This window comes from Thermobia domestica, chromosome 1, assembly GCF_964235325.1.
Source record: "Thermobia domestica chromosome 1, izTheDome1.hap1.1, whole genome shotgun sequence".
NCBI classification, from domain to species: Eukaryota; Metazoa; Arthropoda; class Insecta; order Zygentoma; family Lepismatidae; genus Thermobia; species Thermobia domestica.
This window is the reverse complement of record NC_137454.1, coordinates 62,186,751-62,204,648: the sequence shown is the minus strand read 5'-3', so window position 1 is coordinate 62,204,648 and position 17,898 is coordinate 62,186,751. Positions and strand designations below refer to the sequence as shown.

Below are 17,898 nucleotides of genomic sequence, written 5' to 3'. Positions count from 1 at the left end.
ACGTAACTGCTGCCAACTTTCACACTTCAAAGAATGCGTATGTGACAAACGCAATGTCATTTTATAGCCCACAACTTCGTTTCGCATTCTCTTTTATTCTCTATTGTTTACAACGGAGTTTATCGCACTTTATGAAGAAGGCTAACATTCACAACGACGAAAGCAGGTTATTGTACGTAAGGCTGTAACCGACAGCACACTGCATTAACCGAACTATTTTTTTTTTTTTTTCGGGAATTTATTTCTGCACGCACAGCCAATCTTATCGCTTTGTTGTAAACATGGAAATTACTCTCAGTGCTTTCTTCATTCAGTCAATAAGATCTTATAAACAACAACGTATCCTGGTTCGGTGTTGGCAATAAAACTTTCTTTGAGGTCTCATTTGATGTATTAAAATTAACATGAGCTTCACACTTGGATACAAATGCTTCGAAGATCTTAGCATATTTGCATTAACAGTAATGTTGGTATCCCATAAGCAGGGATGTAATGGGGCGTATATGGGAGTATACGGCGTATACCCACCTAAATTTTTTATAGCCCAGCGTATACAGCCTCAGCGTATTTTTGATAGGTATACTATATTTACGAAAGAACGAACGTACATTGTGGTGTGTATACGCAAGTAGTCCTGCGTATATGCTATCGAGGGTATACCTATCAAAAATTCTAGCATTTCACCACTGCCCATAAGTAATGCTGGTATTTCATAAAGAATTTGATGAATTACTATAGGCGATAAATTCTAATAATGAGTGACAAAAGGCAGAATCGAAAACATAGTCCCTATTTTACTTCTTGACACTGAAAATGAAGATTCAAGTTTCATCAACTGAAATAACTGTAATGAACTAATATTTTCCATTAGTATATATATATATATATATATATATATATATATATATATATATATATATATATACTTTCAAAAATTCAAGCATACACTCATCTTTAATAATAATAAAATAATATGTGTTTGTCATGAGATTTTCGCACAGGAAGGATTCAACTAGAAGCCGCAACATCTTGCACACAGATAGATCTTCACCAGTTCTAATCGCGTACGAAGCAGTTTTCCCGATTTTTGGCTCGGGGGAATTTGTAGGGGTTTAGAATACTAGTAAATGCACATTTCTAGTAGTTTCTAAGAACATCTAATATGTACGCAACAAACATTGCTCATAAGATGTTGTGCGGGCTTACATAACAGCAGAGGATAAAAACTCGGGAATGGAATGATTGTGATGAAATTATTTAAGGTTCTTCCCCTTTCTTTCTACTTATGTTCTGAATTAACAACAACAACGAGTGCTTAAAGCTAGTCAAAAATAAATAAACTCACCTACATAGTCTACCTACAAATCAGAAGTTTTCGAACATCACGTATTCTTGTGAGCATCTACTGTGAATCTATTATTTTGGACGAGTTCTTCGCCGCCGTGTCAGATGTACTTCTGTCTAAAGTATGAACTTTGACTACGGTTGAATCGAGATCTACGAGATATTGCAGATGAAATGTATAATTATAGTTCTTAAAATAAAAATAAAAAATACAATATGATATAGATATTGCATAGTATCATAAAAACTAAAGAAAGAAAGGTCAATATATTATTTTTTTTGAAAGGTATAGAGGGCCAATGCCGTGACAGAAATTTGAAACAAAAATAGTTTTACATATTTTGTAGTTTTTTTAAAATACCTTGTTGATATGTTAACGTTTAAAAGGCAAAAATGGGTGTACCATTTCTAAAATGTTTACGAAGGCCTATATACGGCGTGCTTAACTGTCGCGCAGTGGGAGCGCATATACAGTGCTCATCGTTGCTATTTCAACGTGCAACAATCGTAAACACATTTCAAAGTATGGATTTTTTTATTTTGTAAATGTTGCTTTCCCTTTGAATTTCTATCATTGTATTGACTCCATATTTCTATGTCTTGCAAACAAAACTAATATATTGCTTCATCTTCCACACTTTTCTTTATACTATGCAATACAAATTGTAATTTTATGTCCAATTTTACGAATTATATTTAGACATATTACTTGCAGTATATCTCATGTCAGATCCAATCCAACTGTCGTCAAATTTTATGCTATAGACAAGAATGTCTATGATAGTGGAAAAATTATCGAGCGAAGATAGCAGAGGTCCACAGCAGATGCTCACTCAAATTTTGGGTTTTCGGGAACTTCTGCCCAGTACTGAATGTGTGAGTGCCAATTCTGAATAATGACTGAGAGAATAAACATGGGGCCACGGTGACTCAACGGCAAAGTGCTAACCTCTGGTACAAGTGGTTCCTGATTCGATCCCAGCTCGCACGAAATGGGTTTTGAAATGGATAAATACCGTATGTCTGAGATTTCTCCAGTTTCTACAAATTTTATTTCACCATTTCGCTCATTATCATAATTACACTCTCCTTTAACCTCGGAGCATTATCCTGGGATGTTAAACTAAAAATAGAGAATAACCACGACTAGAAAAAACAGAGGAAGCCACGAGAACACTTCATAAGGGATAAAAGGCAAGCAACTTATCTTCCTGCTGGTAGTTGGGAGTTTAACGTCTCTTCAACACGAGACTATATGAGCTTAAATATTCACTTTCACAATTTACGTTAGGCCTGTAGGCCAAAAGAAGTGATGGAATAAGCACCACTTCTTTAGGTGATAGGTAGGTAATTGTAGGTAGGAATTGTCGTCCCCTGAATTAAGAGATAGCAAATTGGTCTAGAAAGCAGAAATGGTGATGCGAATCATTATAGCATGCTCACTATTATGACTAACCTAAAGCCGTCTGGTCGACCATAGCCTTTTGTTGGCTGTACCGGGGAGAGTTTAGTTTCTCCGTAGTTTATCCGTAGCAGAAGGGAAGGGGTAGTGACGCAAAGATCGTCATTGCAATTTTAAGAAGACGAAGCAGTGCCGCGCCGTGATGGCGGGGGGGGGGGGGGGGGCAAGTGGGGTGACGGCCCCGGAGTCGAAGTAAGAGGGTCCAAAATTCGGGTAGAAAAAAGAAAAGGAAAGAAACAGAGAGGGAAAATATTACTCATGTTAGGAAAATATATGTGCACATACATAAAATGGAAAGAAACAGTAATAAAAAGGGTTCAAAATCAAGGAAAAGCAGGGTTTATTTTTGAAAATTTTCTTACACTTCGTGCCCACGGTTGCTTCGCGGTTGGTCTGTCGACCTCACTCATATGTACGGGGGCGCCGTCGTATACTCTCGCCACGGGTGCTGGTTTTCCACGGCACGGTACTGAGTCAAAGAATGGATTTAAATCACGTAGCAACTAATTACATGCACAGAAAAGTTGTACAAGAATATTTTAATTAAGGAGTACCGTGAGGAACACTTACTGCCGGTCTACTGGCTAACTTGCGTGCATTTTGTGCACAGCTTCTCTGATTTGGTCCCCGATGGTATAGCATTGATTTAATGCGTTGAGGTGGTTCGGATCTCACCTTAAACTATAGATCCACGTCTCATGCAACCTTGGTGCTGAAATGGGACGCTACACTTGAGTAACAATAATATCCTGAGAAGGAAGAATAATGTAGGTCAAAATTAGTAGAAAATTTTAACAGTAGATATTGTTTTTGAGGAAAACATTTCTGGATATTTTCTACGGTGATGTTAGGGATGGAAATCCCGGATTAAGTGATAATACTCTATTTAGGTTTCTGGACTATCGTATTACTCAATGCAAGAAACACAAGCCCTTGGAATAATTTTGAAAAAGATAAGTATATCACAAAACGAAAATGGGTCATCTAAATTTCCTATTTTCCTACATACAGGTCTACCTACACAACTAACATGCAAATCTAAACACAGCGAAAGCATTATAAACCATGTTTTTCTCATTTTGAAGGTTTTCTACCTGCTTCTTGGACACCGAGAACAGAGTCCTTATGAAACGCTGAGAATTATCTTAATAATAGATTTCGTTCCTGGAGCCAACATTATTTTGACATCCTTGGGAAAACAACGTGCGTATCTGCACCACCCTCAGACTTGTCAAAAGGTGAGTCGAGGAACAAAGCTAACAGGAAGACGCAAAGTATTGCGAGGCTTCCAGGTGCTTTCCTTGGTTTATCGACATGGCGGAAGTTCAATGGATATTCTTGTATAAAGGAGCTATTACACACATAAGCTGATTCATCAGAACCCTAACAACATTTCACATTATATAAACACGGTCATCGTAAACACAACCACATAAAAGAAATTCTTTAAGCGCATTTTTATTGACTCACAGACTACTTGAAAGGCACTATAACGCATTAAAATATTATAGATTAAGTTCCCACACACACACACAAAAAAAAGTTTTTTGAAACCATAGCCACAACATTCTTTCCTTTGTCCTTTGTAAATCTTGGAAGAGATTAATATTTTTCCAGATCAGTGATTTGTAAGCTAAATCTAGTTTTGTTGAGTCACAATATATGCTTTAAGTTTCTCACCAATATCTGATACCAAACATGAACGAAATACGAAAAATAATCGAATACTAAAGGCTCCAATCTCCGCATGAAGCACACGTAACCAGCACTACATACAAGACTAGATTAGGGACGTCTCGTCTCGAAAAGCTATCATGAAAGTACTGTCTCGTCTCGAAAAGCTATCATGAAAGTACTGTCTCGTCTCGAAAAGTATATTTATTTCTACTGGAAGAGCTTTACCTCGTGTCATGCGCAACACTACACATGACTTATTTCCAGAAATTTATATGAACTATTGCTACACTTACAAATTTTTTTACTTGCACACAACTACTCTGCAGGGAATGACTGCAGAATCTATAGGGTAGCCACAAAGGCTCGTTACCCCTTGATAAATGCTAATGTAAGTTTTCCCGTTACCCCTTGATAAATTCCAATATAAGTTTTCCCGTTATTCTTTTATAAATGCTAATGTAAGGTTTTCCATTGTTTCAGATTGTGTGAACGATGGCTGATACTTTCAGTTACAGTATTACCTGGCCACCACGAAACCCAGACCTCTCCATCTGTGATAATGTGCTAGGGGTTCACAAAGGGCGTCGTTGCACGAAACTGTTACGATACCACTGCCGAATTGACAGCTGTGAAACAAGCTTTCACTCAAGTTACACCAGCAATGCTCCGCAAAATATCGCACATAACCTGGCCGTGTATTACCCTTTGTCATGAGAATGGCGGTCAACAGACCGATCCTTTGGACACTTAATGTTTCCTACAACAATAAAGCTTCTCGAAAGCATTGTTGTTACGTACGTTTAGTCGTTTATGTTACTTACTTTCAAGGGTAACGGGACTTTGTGGCCACCCTGTATTATACAGGGTATTAATGAACTCCGTGATTCCTTATATCAAATGGCAGAAGAAAAAAGTTGTAATAAGTATAGTTTGGAAAACGCCTCATTTCAGTAATAGACCGCCGAAAATGCGAAACATCAGATTTAAAACGTTCTGAGTGAAGTTGAAGGATTTACACAAACTAATACGCGCTCTATCTAAATATCTGTTTCAATTCTGAAGTAACGAATTGTATAAAGTAAGCTGGGGTACGGAGTAGTAATTCAATACTCGTTGCATATGTACCAGGCGATTATGAAATATGGATATTTACTAGTTCCTGTGTAATTCCTTGAACTGTTGTGAGAAATCCCATAATTTTGAAGATAGGGCGTTTTAAATCTGTTTTACATTTTTGGCAGTGTATAACTCTGAAAAGGGACGCTTACCGAGCCATGTTTGACATAAAGAATCATCTCCTAAATTTATGACACTGTGTCCACTAACACTATGTATAAAGCAATGATGGCCAATAGTGGCCTACGAGTATTGTTCATCCTGTTCGGAATGAAGTTAAAAAATACATTATTTATTCTTTTTTAAAGAACTTTCTGCATAACAAGAAGAGTATAGCTGATATAACTAAATCGAACTTCGCTTTTAACTGTGAAAATATTTTCTTTAAGACCGGATCGATATTTAGAAAAATGCTATTTCATACACTTTCAAATGTTCATGATTCAAATTCTAATTAGCCTGGACATATGAAACCAGAAACTGACTATATAGAATAGGACAAAAAGGTTCATAAAATGTATCTTACGCCCAGGGGATACGGGCTGCAAAAATGCTCCCTAAGCAAGGGCGCCCATCAGGGGGGGGGGAGCAGATTGGGCGCTCGTCCGCTCTAGAGGAAATTGTACTTCGGAAGATCGAAAACCCAATAGATTTTTTTCTTAAGTTACAGCAAAACTTGAAACTGCATTTGAAATGTCGCTTATATTTGCCCCATCCTGGAAATCACAACATTAGCGCCCTTGTCTCTAAGTATGACTATTGTGTACTGATCTGCAGTGGATTATAAATTGGGCATCTCTAATATAAAAGAATATTCAGTAATTAGAATTCAACAATATTTTGTATCTTCAAAATAAGTAGAACAGTTTTAGTATTTTTTAAGAGTTATTAAGAGGCAGATTTTAAGTAAGTGATAATACATAAAATTTACTTCAGTCCAACCGCTATTTACAAAGTTATTGATAGATTACCGTCTATCGGTATACAATAGGAATTAAATTTCGCGCACAATTAAGTTTCATATATCCTAGTTCGGCGTAAAAGGGTGTTTTCATAGTAACACTAAAACACGAAGCATATTTTCAGAACTTGTCATTTTACGTAAGAACAGACTTATACGAAGAAATTTCAAATTTGAAGTAATGAGTTACAATTACTTTGACACATGATTATAATACGTGTCAGCAAAATATCCACCTACCGGCCATCGAACCCGTTATATTTTATTTTTATTACCCATCACCTGGTTGTTATCCATTACTCGTAATCCTGTTCATATCCGTATTCCAACTTCTCCGTTTTACTCATTGGACTTCAAGTCTGATGTCCGGGCAAAATATTATCCAGAAATAGTCATTCCAAAACTACAATATCAATGGAACTTCATGTAAACTTTAGAATATTCGGTAAATTTATAAAGGAGGAATCTGACATGATGCTATTAAATTTTCATACCCTGCAGTACCAATCTGTGTAACTTCTCTTTTTCTTTCTCTGTTTCTAGTAGCTAGCCTTATATGAAGTAAATCGATAAAGAACTAACAATGCTACCCAAGTTACACGTACAAATGTTCCCATACATAAGAACAGAACATACAAAGAAGCAAATACGCTACATGACAGCGCGAAAATAAATGGAACTACATCTTATCTTATTTTCTGGCGAATAAATTTATCAAGAAAAACGCTCTTCCCATTTTTCTTTTTTTTTCTTTTTTTTTTTAAATTTTAGTGATTACCTTAAAGACAATGAATAATATCTAAAATATAAAGTGAGGCAGATGGTACCTAGAAAAAAAAAAACATTATGTGAGCTAGTAATTGTTTTCAACACCCTCCGTATAGTATACTAGCAGCGTTCACCCCGCTTCGCTGCGGTCACCCCGGAACGCAATAAACTTTGTTACTTAGATAATTTTTACTTTTTCGCTTTCAAGTGATATGATAAAAACCATAGAAGATTGCAGTAAATGTTAACATTATATCGCCTGTCATTTATGTTAACCCGCCCCGCTTCGCTGCGGTCACCCCCGAACGCAATAAACTTTGTTACTTAGATAATTTTTACTTTTTCGCTTTCAAGTGATATGATAAAAACCATTATAACGCCTGTCATGTATGTTAACCCGCCGAGTGACACGGTCATGCGGGTTGCATATAAATACGTTTATTTTTATACCTATGATGAACTAACAAAGGATTTGTACGTAATGGACACCTGAATGGTCAATTATCTCAAGACACTGGTAATTGAAAATTAAAGTGATATGATAAAAACCATCTAGGGTCCAAATCCTAATAACCCCCCAAAAATAAAAGAAATTGGTTCAGCCGTATTAGCGTGATGAGCGGACAAAGGATTTGTACGTTCTCTTTTATATATATAGATAAATTTGAGTGCCCAACAACTGTGATGTCATAAGCTGCTCATCCAAATTTCTGGTCTGCATAAAAAAGTTTGGAAACTTATTGGTTTATTTAATATCATTTTATAGATACTACCTGGTTCACATTCTATATTCTTGGTATTATTGATTGTCTTGAAGAATTCACTACATTTCAAAATAGTGGGGTAAACTCAGACAAGGGCCTTAATAGTAATTTTCTTAATTTCATCTAGATATCAGAATGCTCCCGCGTCATGCGAGATTCACCACGAAGGGTTTGATATAACTATATTTAAACCATACTTACTTTTGGAGTACCTCGGTATATTGTGTTTTGCGTATGTGTACGTGTTAATAAATGCTCTTCACTGTATTCGTACAAAAATTTTATCAATTTATGGTTTTCATACTATGAATAATGTAAGACTAAAATAGTGTCTAGTGAACTAGTGAATTTTTGAGGTGAACTAATATTGGTCACGGTATCTATTGAAACATTTTTCTTCTCGTCTCTCTCCCGCCAAGTGAGCTTTGTGGTGGACAAACACCGTGTGCGTGGGTTTTCTCGGGATTCTCCCGTTTCCTCCCACTTTCTTCATTCTATCATTTCATTCATTTCTCATCATCACCGTCTCCTTTAGCCTAGCCGGCATAACCGTAGGACGTAAAACTCATAATTGCATTTAATTTTTCTTCCCATCTAGGGCAAATAGATATTAAAAACTTTGAAACCCATGAAACCGTTGAAACCCATTATTTTAAATAAAAAATGTCAAAATACCACATTTGACGCAGGGATTCCGTGGTATGGCCATCTTATTGTAACAACTGTAACCCCACCTTTTCTTCCTGACTAACCTATTTTCTTCCCTTCAAAGTCAAACTTGTAGAAACACTGAAACACTAATCTTATTATTTTAAGTGACAAATCCACATACCAAACTGTCATGTCTAACATTAAGAGATTTTAAGATATATACATGTTATTATAATAACTTAATCCCCACCCCTTTTATTCCTACCCAGTTTCTTCCTTTTTAGGTCAAATATCTAAAAAAGCTGAAACCAACGGCTCACTGGGCCCAGATCCCTCCCCCCCCCCAAATAAGACTTTTCTAATTCAGCATTCATTTGTATACTTTCTCTCTAAAACAACAACAACAATAATAATAATAATAAATAAACTATTCTTGTTTAACAAGAGATGATTGATTAGCATGAAAATTTGATGTCACGTTTCATCTGTACTCTTTCTCTGATATTTTTTTCCCTGAAAATATAAGTGAAAATATTTTACAGTTACTTATCGTTTTTTTCGGGTGTAGAATAATACCCATTCAATATTACCGACTGAGAAAAATCCGTTCTCTGGACAGCGGTATATTGTACAAATATACGGAATCCTCTTGCTTACTACAGAAATCAGTATAGGACTCTGCCCTTAATTGTTACATCATGCCGTTGCAGGATGTCTGATATCTAACAGTCTTCCTTATATTATATACATATATGTATGTTACCTTCGTCAGCTATATCGTCGAATGAGAACCAGTGGAACGTAACTCCAAGAATAGGACTTTTATTTGCTTATATGTTGAACATAATTCTGAAAGCCCCACTTGGTGTCATTTGAGAATTATTAAATCTGGCTTTGTTATGAATTGTCTGCTACGTAAAAACGTGTTTACCGTCTTACTAAAACAACATTTGTTTGAAAAATATGAGTTTTTCTCCTCTCTCTCCTGTAAACCTATGAAAGTAGAGTTACGTTCCTCTGGTTCTCATACGACGATATGTTATATACGTCTATCTATATGTCAGATCCTGACCGCCTATATTGTTTCATACGGAAAGTACGTACTGATGGAACACTTATACACAAAGTATTATAAAACATGGGTTTTCAGTTATACGTTTGCTATACATTTTTTTTCACAGTGTAGATGTAGTAGCTTGTAGTATTGGACCCTCCCTCAAAGCTTGACCCCTCTCAACAAAAATATCTGGGTGCGCGCCTGGTTGAAACACATATTTTATTATTTTAAATAAGTTCATATATCAAATTTCAAGATCTGTTCTTCAGGAATTCGGAGCTATGGATATTTTAATACACACTAATAATTGTCACCACTATTTTCTCCCTTCCCTGTTGAGCTTCCAACAATCTTCCTTAGTGGCACTTTATGTCACGAATCCTATGCATTCTTCAGATTTCAAATACCTCGCTTAAGCGCTTTAGCCTGGGAGTTGTTCACCCAGTGAGTTTGTCAGGAGTCAGGACTGCTTCTTCTACATAAAGAGCCAAGCATTTTGTAGTCATTATTCTTTGTTTTGTTGTTACAAACTGTTATTTATTTTTTGTGTCGAAAATTCTTTCCGACATATTGGTGGCTCTTAATTGACGCAATTGAATATTACATGATGATGTCGTAATTCCTCAATTATTGTAACATGCAATCTCTAATCCTAATTCTCATTCGATCCCTTCATTCATCTCCCTAATTTCCAAGTTTTCTCACGCTATTTTTTTTCTAACAACTTGGGAAAACAAATGGTTACTATGACTTTGCTCTATTGGCTTATAGTTTCCCGCCTAGATACGTTAGGTAAGTGCACTAAAATTTGCTTTTGGATGTTTGCTTTGAAATTCTTGGTCATTTTGCAATACCGAGGCTACAAGATGTGGACTAACAGGATAACAGAAGTGCTGAACTAACTTAGCTTCAAGATAACCGAACTCGGGCATCCTACACCAAAGGGGAGAACGATAACCAGTCATGACAGGAATCTAACCTGTTTCGAACAGAACTCTGACAAGCATTTTTATAATACAATACTATCACTTCTGATACTTCTCTAGTAACATCGTGATCTATCTTTATTTTTATATATTTACTTATTTTAGTTTTGAGCTCAAGAGTGACCCTTTGGCCCTCCTCACCGGTCTAATGGCTACCGCGAGACCCTTTGGTGCACAAGGTCACGGGTTCGATTCCCAGTGGGAGAGCCTTGAAATCTGAACGTATTACAGTGATTCAGATTCCATCTGAAACTGCGGGTCCATCTCTCGTATAGTCTCGGTGCTAGGATGAGACACCAAACTCTAACTAACCAACGAGTAAGTCTTTCAATTATTTCGACTTAATTTTACTGATAATATAACGACGAATGATGAATGAAGCAGCCATGTTCTTCAGTTACGGCACAATCACAGCAGAAGCTTTTGGGTAGCTCATTTCTATACATATTCTGTAAGAAGTTATAGCCGCGTTCTGTTAAATGCCTTCTGCGACATATACCTCGAGGAAAAAAAAAATCAGAATGGTAAGCTGTGACAATGGAAATAGTGTCCTTTCAACTGGATGGCATATACAACTCTACTGCCTTTCTTATGTTTTTTTTTTTTTTTTTTTGAAAGAAAAAAATTGTTTCGATATACATAAATTAAAACACAAAACATGATTCTGAAGCACATCAGCACAATATTCGAAACTTTGTCTCATGCAAGAATAAAGATGTTACCGAAGCTTACCTTGACAAGAGACCTCATGATGGGACTGTCCATGAGGCCTTTGAGAAAGATGAGATCAGTATCGTTGGCTCCCACCCGCCCATTCAGTTCCTCGATGTTTTCTCTCACATGCTGGAATGCAGCTGCAATGAAAAACAGAAACAATACTAAATAAATATATTTTATATTTAATAAGTATGTATTTTAAAATATGAAAACAACAGTCAGTCTTTCGTTACTTTAAATCATTTTATTTACTTGTTTATTAATATCACTAGTATGGATGACAATTCCCATTTCAAATACAGGCAAACAAATAAGTATTATATTTGATGAATTTGCAAAATAATGGATTCCAAATACAATGGGTTGTTAGATTCGTACACAAATGCAGCCAAGAGAGTTCTACCATTTCTAAGGCCAGATTCCTCAAACTAATTTGATTCGTATGTAGTTCCTATAAACGAAATGGATAATACTTCTTTCCGCCTTCTAGATGTAGGAGCAAAGGACAAGAGCGGATAATACATGCAAATCTTACCTTATGAGAATATGAAATCAATTCTACTTTGACGTCATGTGATTATGCCTGTACACTGGATAAATGAAAGTGAATAATTGTAAAGGAGTTGATGAAATAGAGTGAGCAGAAACGGAAAAATTAAGAAACAGATGCTCACGATGTTGTCCACTACAACATGGTAAAGAATCGAATCAGGGATCATTAGCTGTGAAGTTTTAATATTGTGTCATCATACCCTCCTAATTACATGAATAACTGCCTCGTACTTTAGAAATTTTTGCCGATTTTGACTTCTGTAGTGACGTGAATTAACTTTCCAGAAAAATAATTTAAGTGGTTGTAACTACGACTCACGATTAAAAGTAATAAGAATTTAAGACAACTAATACACCTAGAGAGAATACAAGAACAATGCATAATTTTAAAGGCGGAAGTTTTTCATATGTTAGGCCCCTCATAAGACACCCTTAGAACTTTGAGCTTTCTCGTGACTAAGCGGTTAGCGTACGCGCCTTTGGCGTGGGAGACCCGGGTTCGATTCCCGGCGGGAGCTCATGTGGTTCGGATTCCACGTTAATCAGTAGGTCCACGTCTCATATAGCCTCGCTGCTGAACGGGACGCTAAACTAAAAAATCACCTCACCCTTAGAACTTTCCACCCTGCCTTCTCAATTTCCTGTATACTATAGTTAACCCAATGAGAAATATTATAGTTTGGACTGCGTATCGTAGCTTTAACAGGAAAGTGACAACTCAAAATCAAATTTTAGGAGAGCGAGTAGAAGATTGGCACTGCAGCAGGCTAACATAGACACACAAAACACCAACAAATATTTGCTGAGCAAAACAATATATTCACATTTAAAAATTACATATGTGTTACAGTTTCGCCAACTAACACGTATGTAATTTTTTTTTAATGTGAATATATTGTTTTGCTCAGCAAATTGTTTAAGTATATACAAAGCAAAACTTCTACTTATGGAAAATAAGACACACAAATTATACAATTAGTTCCTGGGATGAAGTGGAGGGAGAGGATACATACCTTTACCTGCGATATTATTGCACAAAACTCCCCTAGTCTTTAAGATAATTTTGAACATCTTATGTGAATAAGGTAATTCTTGAGTTTTCACTTTTCTCTTGAAGCTATGATTGGAGTGTTTCCTTTGCTACCTCAAGAGAGGCTAGCTGACCTCACTTAAACCATTAAGCTCATGTTCAATAACTATGGTTGAGGTTCGTACGTATACATTTGGATATATATTTTACGCTGAAATTATAGATCAATAACAATAATAAAGATCATTTGCATATAAATGTAACAAACAAAGTATCAACTTCTGAAAGAGCTACTGCATAATAGTAGTTTCAAAGTTGTTAGCAAGCTTCGTAAAATCTCTAATCTTCGAAACAAGTTCGCAGTTTTCATATCAATCCTATTTTATAGTATGTAGCAAGGTCATGCTAGAAATAAAATCGAGAAATAAGGATTTGTCTTTAAAAAGTGTAATTTGAGATCTTATGAATTTTCGAAAGGGCATCTAATCCCCACATCTCCGTCCTGGATATGACCTTGGTTTATACCGAGAAACCTTATTTCCTCTATGTACAGTGAGTGGGAGAGTTATGCACTACCCTGTTTTGATTCTATAAACTATACAGCGTGAAACGTAAAGCGAGAACGCTTACTTGTTTGGCCTTTAAAACATAAAAGGAAACTTGAAACTATGACAATTGCTTACTCGTACGAGATAGTGAAACCTGCATTTAGTGTAATCGCAGGTATGTTTTATTTCCATGGTGTACACAGGTTTCAACTTTTTCAGGTGAAAAGAACAAAATTTAATAGTTAAATAGGAACCATAAAACGTTTCATTGAATAGGTTCCATTAATATTGTAATTTGCATAGAAACATGTTTTATTCTATAATGCTCAAATTTGCTTCTCAAAAGCAAAGTGATTATTTTTCATTTACTAATTTTAAAAGGCTATGCTTAACATGCAGTCATTTACCATTCTCAATATGATCACTGTTCTTAACAACCTCTTTTAACACTCATAAGACACTGTTGACTGCCACCATAAATTACCGAGAGAAAGAAAGAAAAGTTCAGTATTTTCATTCTATAATTTGGTTTAACATTTCCGTTGTTAACAGTTGATATATTGAACTGGAGCATGGTTTAAAGATTGGCCCTTGTTTTGTTATTTCCGAGAAGAATGGTCCATTTTGGTTTAGCTCACACACATACATCAACTCATTTCAATTTATGGGCGACACTTAAAAACAGTATTGCTCTATACACCACGTCTCTCTGGAACAGCATCAACTTCTCTTTTCTGCGTTATTTTCCCCCTCACTTTCCAATGAAATCTATTATATTTTCAATGCAGATGTTCACTCATTTTAACCAATGGATCATTAAATTTACAGCCGAGGAGGAATAAAAGCGAGTTATCGTTCAATATACATCTAGATTCCACTAAAACCTGATTCAGTTTCTGCTCTTATAATTCTCAATCTACCATAGATTGATTTTCAATCCAGAATACACTTTCATCATGTTTCTGCTTTGTAGCAACCAACATATTAACTGTACCTCACGATATACTAGAAAAATGAAATGAAATTAAGTTTTTCAGTTTAAGAACCACGATTTTGCCCTTTAGGTCAGTGGTTCTCAAACTTTTTTCACTGACGACACAGTTTATTGAACCTATAGGACATCGCAACACACTTCTTTGATATTTTCATTATATATTATTATTATTATTATTATTATTATTATTATTATTATTATTATTATTAGTGTAACCCTATAAGTTTTTATAATATAATGACTATGTACTACTGGACATTATTGCTGCCGCTGGAGGCGTTCACTGGTACAGTCTGTCTCAAAGATGATTTTAACTAGTTATTATTAAAACCTTCATGATTTTTAAATTCTAAAAATTCGCGACACATCTTAGAGGACTGCGTGACACATTAATGTGGCGCGACACAATGCATGAGAACCACTGCTTTAGGCTGAAGAAGGCGATGATTAAAGCAAGTGAATGGTGATGGAAGAATTGGTGGAATGAGAAAGTTAGAGGAAACGGGAGTATCAGAGAAAACTCACGGGCACCATATTGTCCACCACAAACTAACTTAGCCGGGAATCGACCCACGGACCGCACGCACCAGAGGTAAGCGCTCTACCGCTGATCCGTGCCTCCTCCCCCCAAGATAGACTAGAGACGGACGGGTAAATTTTAGAAACTGACCTCTAGATACCGTTTTGGAATATGAATTTGAGTTCTGCCTCCTACTGCAATACCAAGGTTATGAAGGACGGAATCAACTCTTAACGTGGACTCCGAACCATGCCGGGGCTTGACTCCCGCGCACTTAGCGGGTGTATACACCATCATGAAGGATCAATCTCACAGACCGTCCCTCACCACATTATTTTTGCCTCACGATAGATGGATTACATTTTGGATGCAACACAAATCTAACTATATAAATGAAGCGCTTGGAGGATAAAGGTGTTATGTTACATTTTTTTTTGAAACGTTGCATTCTGGCGGTTCATGCACGTGTTATATGTTAATCATGCCACGTAACACCTTATTTAGTGAGTCCTCGTCTGGGTGCAGGTATTTAGAAAGGATGAAAGCGGTATGTTAAGGGACAAAGTTGTGAAAGTCAATTTTCTTGTCATATTCAATTTGTTACATAACATCTTTATCCTCCAAGCGCTTCAAATATGTTTGTCTTATAAAGACCTTTCAAACAACTATCTACGGCAGCGTTTCCCAACCGGTGTGCCGCGGCACAGTGGTGTGCCGCGAATGGGTCGCTGGTGTGCCGCGAGGAAATCGGAACAAAATTATTAATTCTATAGCAATCAAATTGCAAGACATACAGAAAAAGGTATATTTGTATTTCAAATTACTACTATGAATCTAAAATTTAAAGTTTCATACTGTGTTACTTTTTTGTAGAACATTTTTCTGTACATTTCTAATTTTGAAAAAAAAGTATTTGTTATCATTGTTATGACCATTATTGCTTCTTTATTGTTGCAGACTATTTCGTAACTTGAAATTTTAAAATATTATTCAATCCTTCCGGCAAAGTAAACATGCATACGAATTACCTATATTTGTGTTTTAAAAGTAAAAGAGATTCGTTTGTTCGTTCGTTATTTAGTGATCCTCCTTCTTAATGAAAGGTTGGATACAGTTTTCGAAAAAAAAGTGTATTTTTAACAACTTGAGCCCTATATCTGATTGTAATTGTTTTCTATTTTTAAATTAAAATGAAAAATAAGCATAATGATTTACCACGGGGAAAAAACAGTGGTCTAGCTTTCTTCTCTGTGAGAAGGATGTCAGTAATCAGAAAAAAATACTACAGTATTTTATATTTTCAAATAATAATAATAATAATAATAATAATAATAATAATAATATGTGTGCCGCGAGAATTCAAGTTACCCTGAAGTGTGCCGCAAGTTGAAAAAGGTTGGGAAACGCTGATCTACGGTGCTTGAGCAAAGGATGCTAAGTCAAAAAGAACTTTTCGGGAAAATTGAATTTAAAGTTTACGTATAGTAATGATTTCTTGAGATACCTCAGAATACACAAGTTCATAACTTCGGTACAAGTTCAAATTTGACTTAGCCCCGTATACATATACACATGTGTAGATTTCTTTTCTCTTTCCAGTAATGCTTTTTTTTTTTTTTTTTTAAGTGACCGGAAAATCGAGTTTTGTAACGACTCCCTTTGCACAAACACCCGAGATACATTACTTGATCCCGTTTACTATTTTAAATTTTTGAGTTACTTTCTCGGTTGATGCCTCTGATCGAATTTCATTACCTCAAAGTATCATCACTTTTCAAATTAATGAACCACAGGTTCTGTAATTTTGTTCTATTTTAATCATATCTAGGGTGTACCTTTACTTTTTTTTCAGATTGTAAAAAGCGCTCTTACGTCATGGATCGGGAAGCTGAAAATACTGACGTAAATAGTTGTTGTTGCACAGAAATGGCAAATGATATATTAGTTGATCTCCTTGCCCTTTAACAGTTTTGAGTTGCCTCCTTACACCGATGTCACCGACAGACTCCTGGCATTAAGTAATTCAAATTAATGGAATACGACAGCATCTTTTCTCAAGTGTCAATTGTCTCTGAGATTAATATGTATTATATCTATCTATCTATATATATATATATATATATATATATATATATATATATATATATATATATATATATATGACGCCCTGTATACAAATACAGTTTGAAGTTTTCAAACAAAATTAACAAACTTATTTGGGGTTCAATGTCTCTTTTCAGCAGCAAACATATATAAAACACAATGGTACTGCTTGACAAAAAACCAGATACACAGACTCGCACTGAGAATCAAAGCCGAGTTTACATGAAAGCAACCTATCAATCCATAAACATTATTTTCGTTCTTTCTGCAGAAATGTTCTTTTTGATATCTAAGATATAAACTCTGCCAAAGACGGTAAAGAAGATCATGTAAAGTTTCAATTTCATCCGGCAGATGTCAACCGCTGTAGGATGTCTAGTGCCATCTAATAGTGTGATATATAAGTTTCAGCATTCTAGAGTTGTACACCTTCTTCACAATAGTAGAAAATGTGATATGCATAACCACCGTTAATGCCACTGTTACCTGTGAAGGTGTTAATCCATTGATTCCATTACAAAACTCGGTCAAGAAGATTGCTTTGTTTATTGCACAAAACAGAATTCAAAAACTCACTCTCGTTTAAGAGTTTCATGTGGAGTAACGGAAGTATAACATTACAACCTTATAATATCCACTTTGTATGAT

The 17,898-nt window shown here is 35.7% G+C and overlaps 1 protein-coding gene across 4 annotated transcripts in view; it reads right to left on the bottom strand.

The window, feature by feature from the left end:
- vari (MAGUK p55 subfamily member vari) overlaps nt 1-17,898 on the bottom strand; it is a 238,726-nt gene that overhangs the window by 102,087 nt on the left and 118,741 nt on the right. For all 4 annotated transcript variants that reach the window (XM_081757759.1, XM_081757764.1, XM_081757756.1 and 1 more), the window contains one exon: nt 11,519-11,640. In XM_081757759.1, coding sequence (XP_081613885.1) covers nt 11,519-11,640 — 122 coding nt within the window. The remainder of the gene's footprint in view (nt 1-11,518; nt 11,641-17,898) is intronic.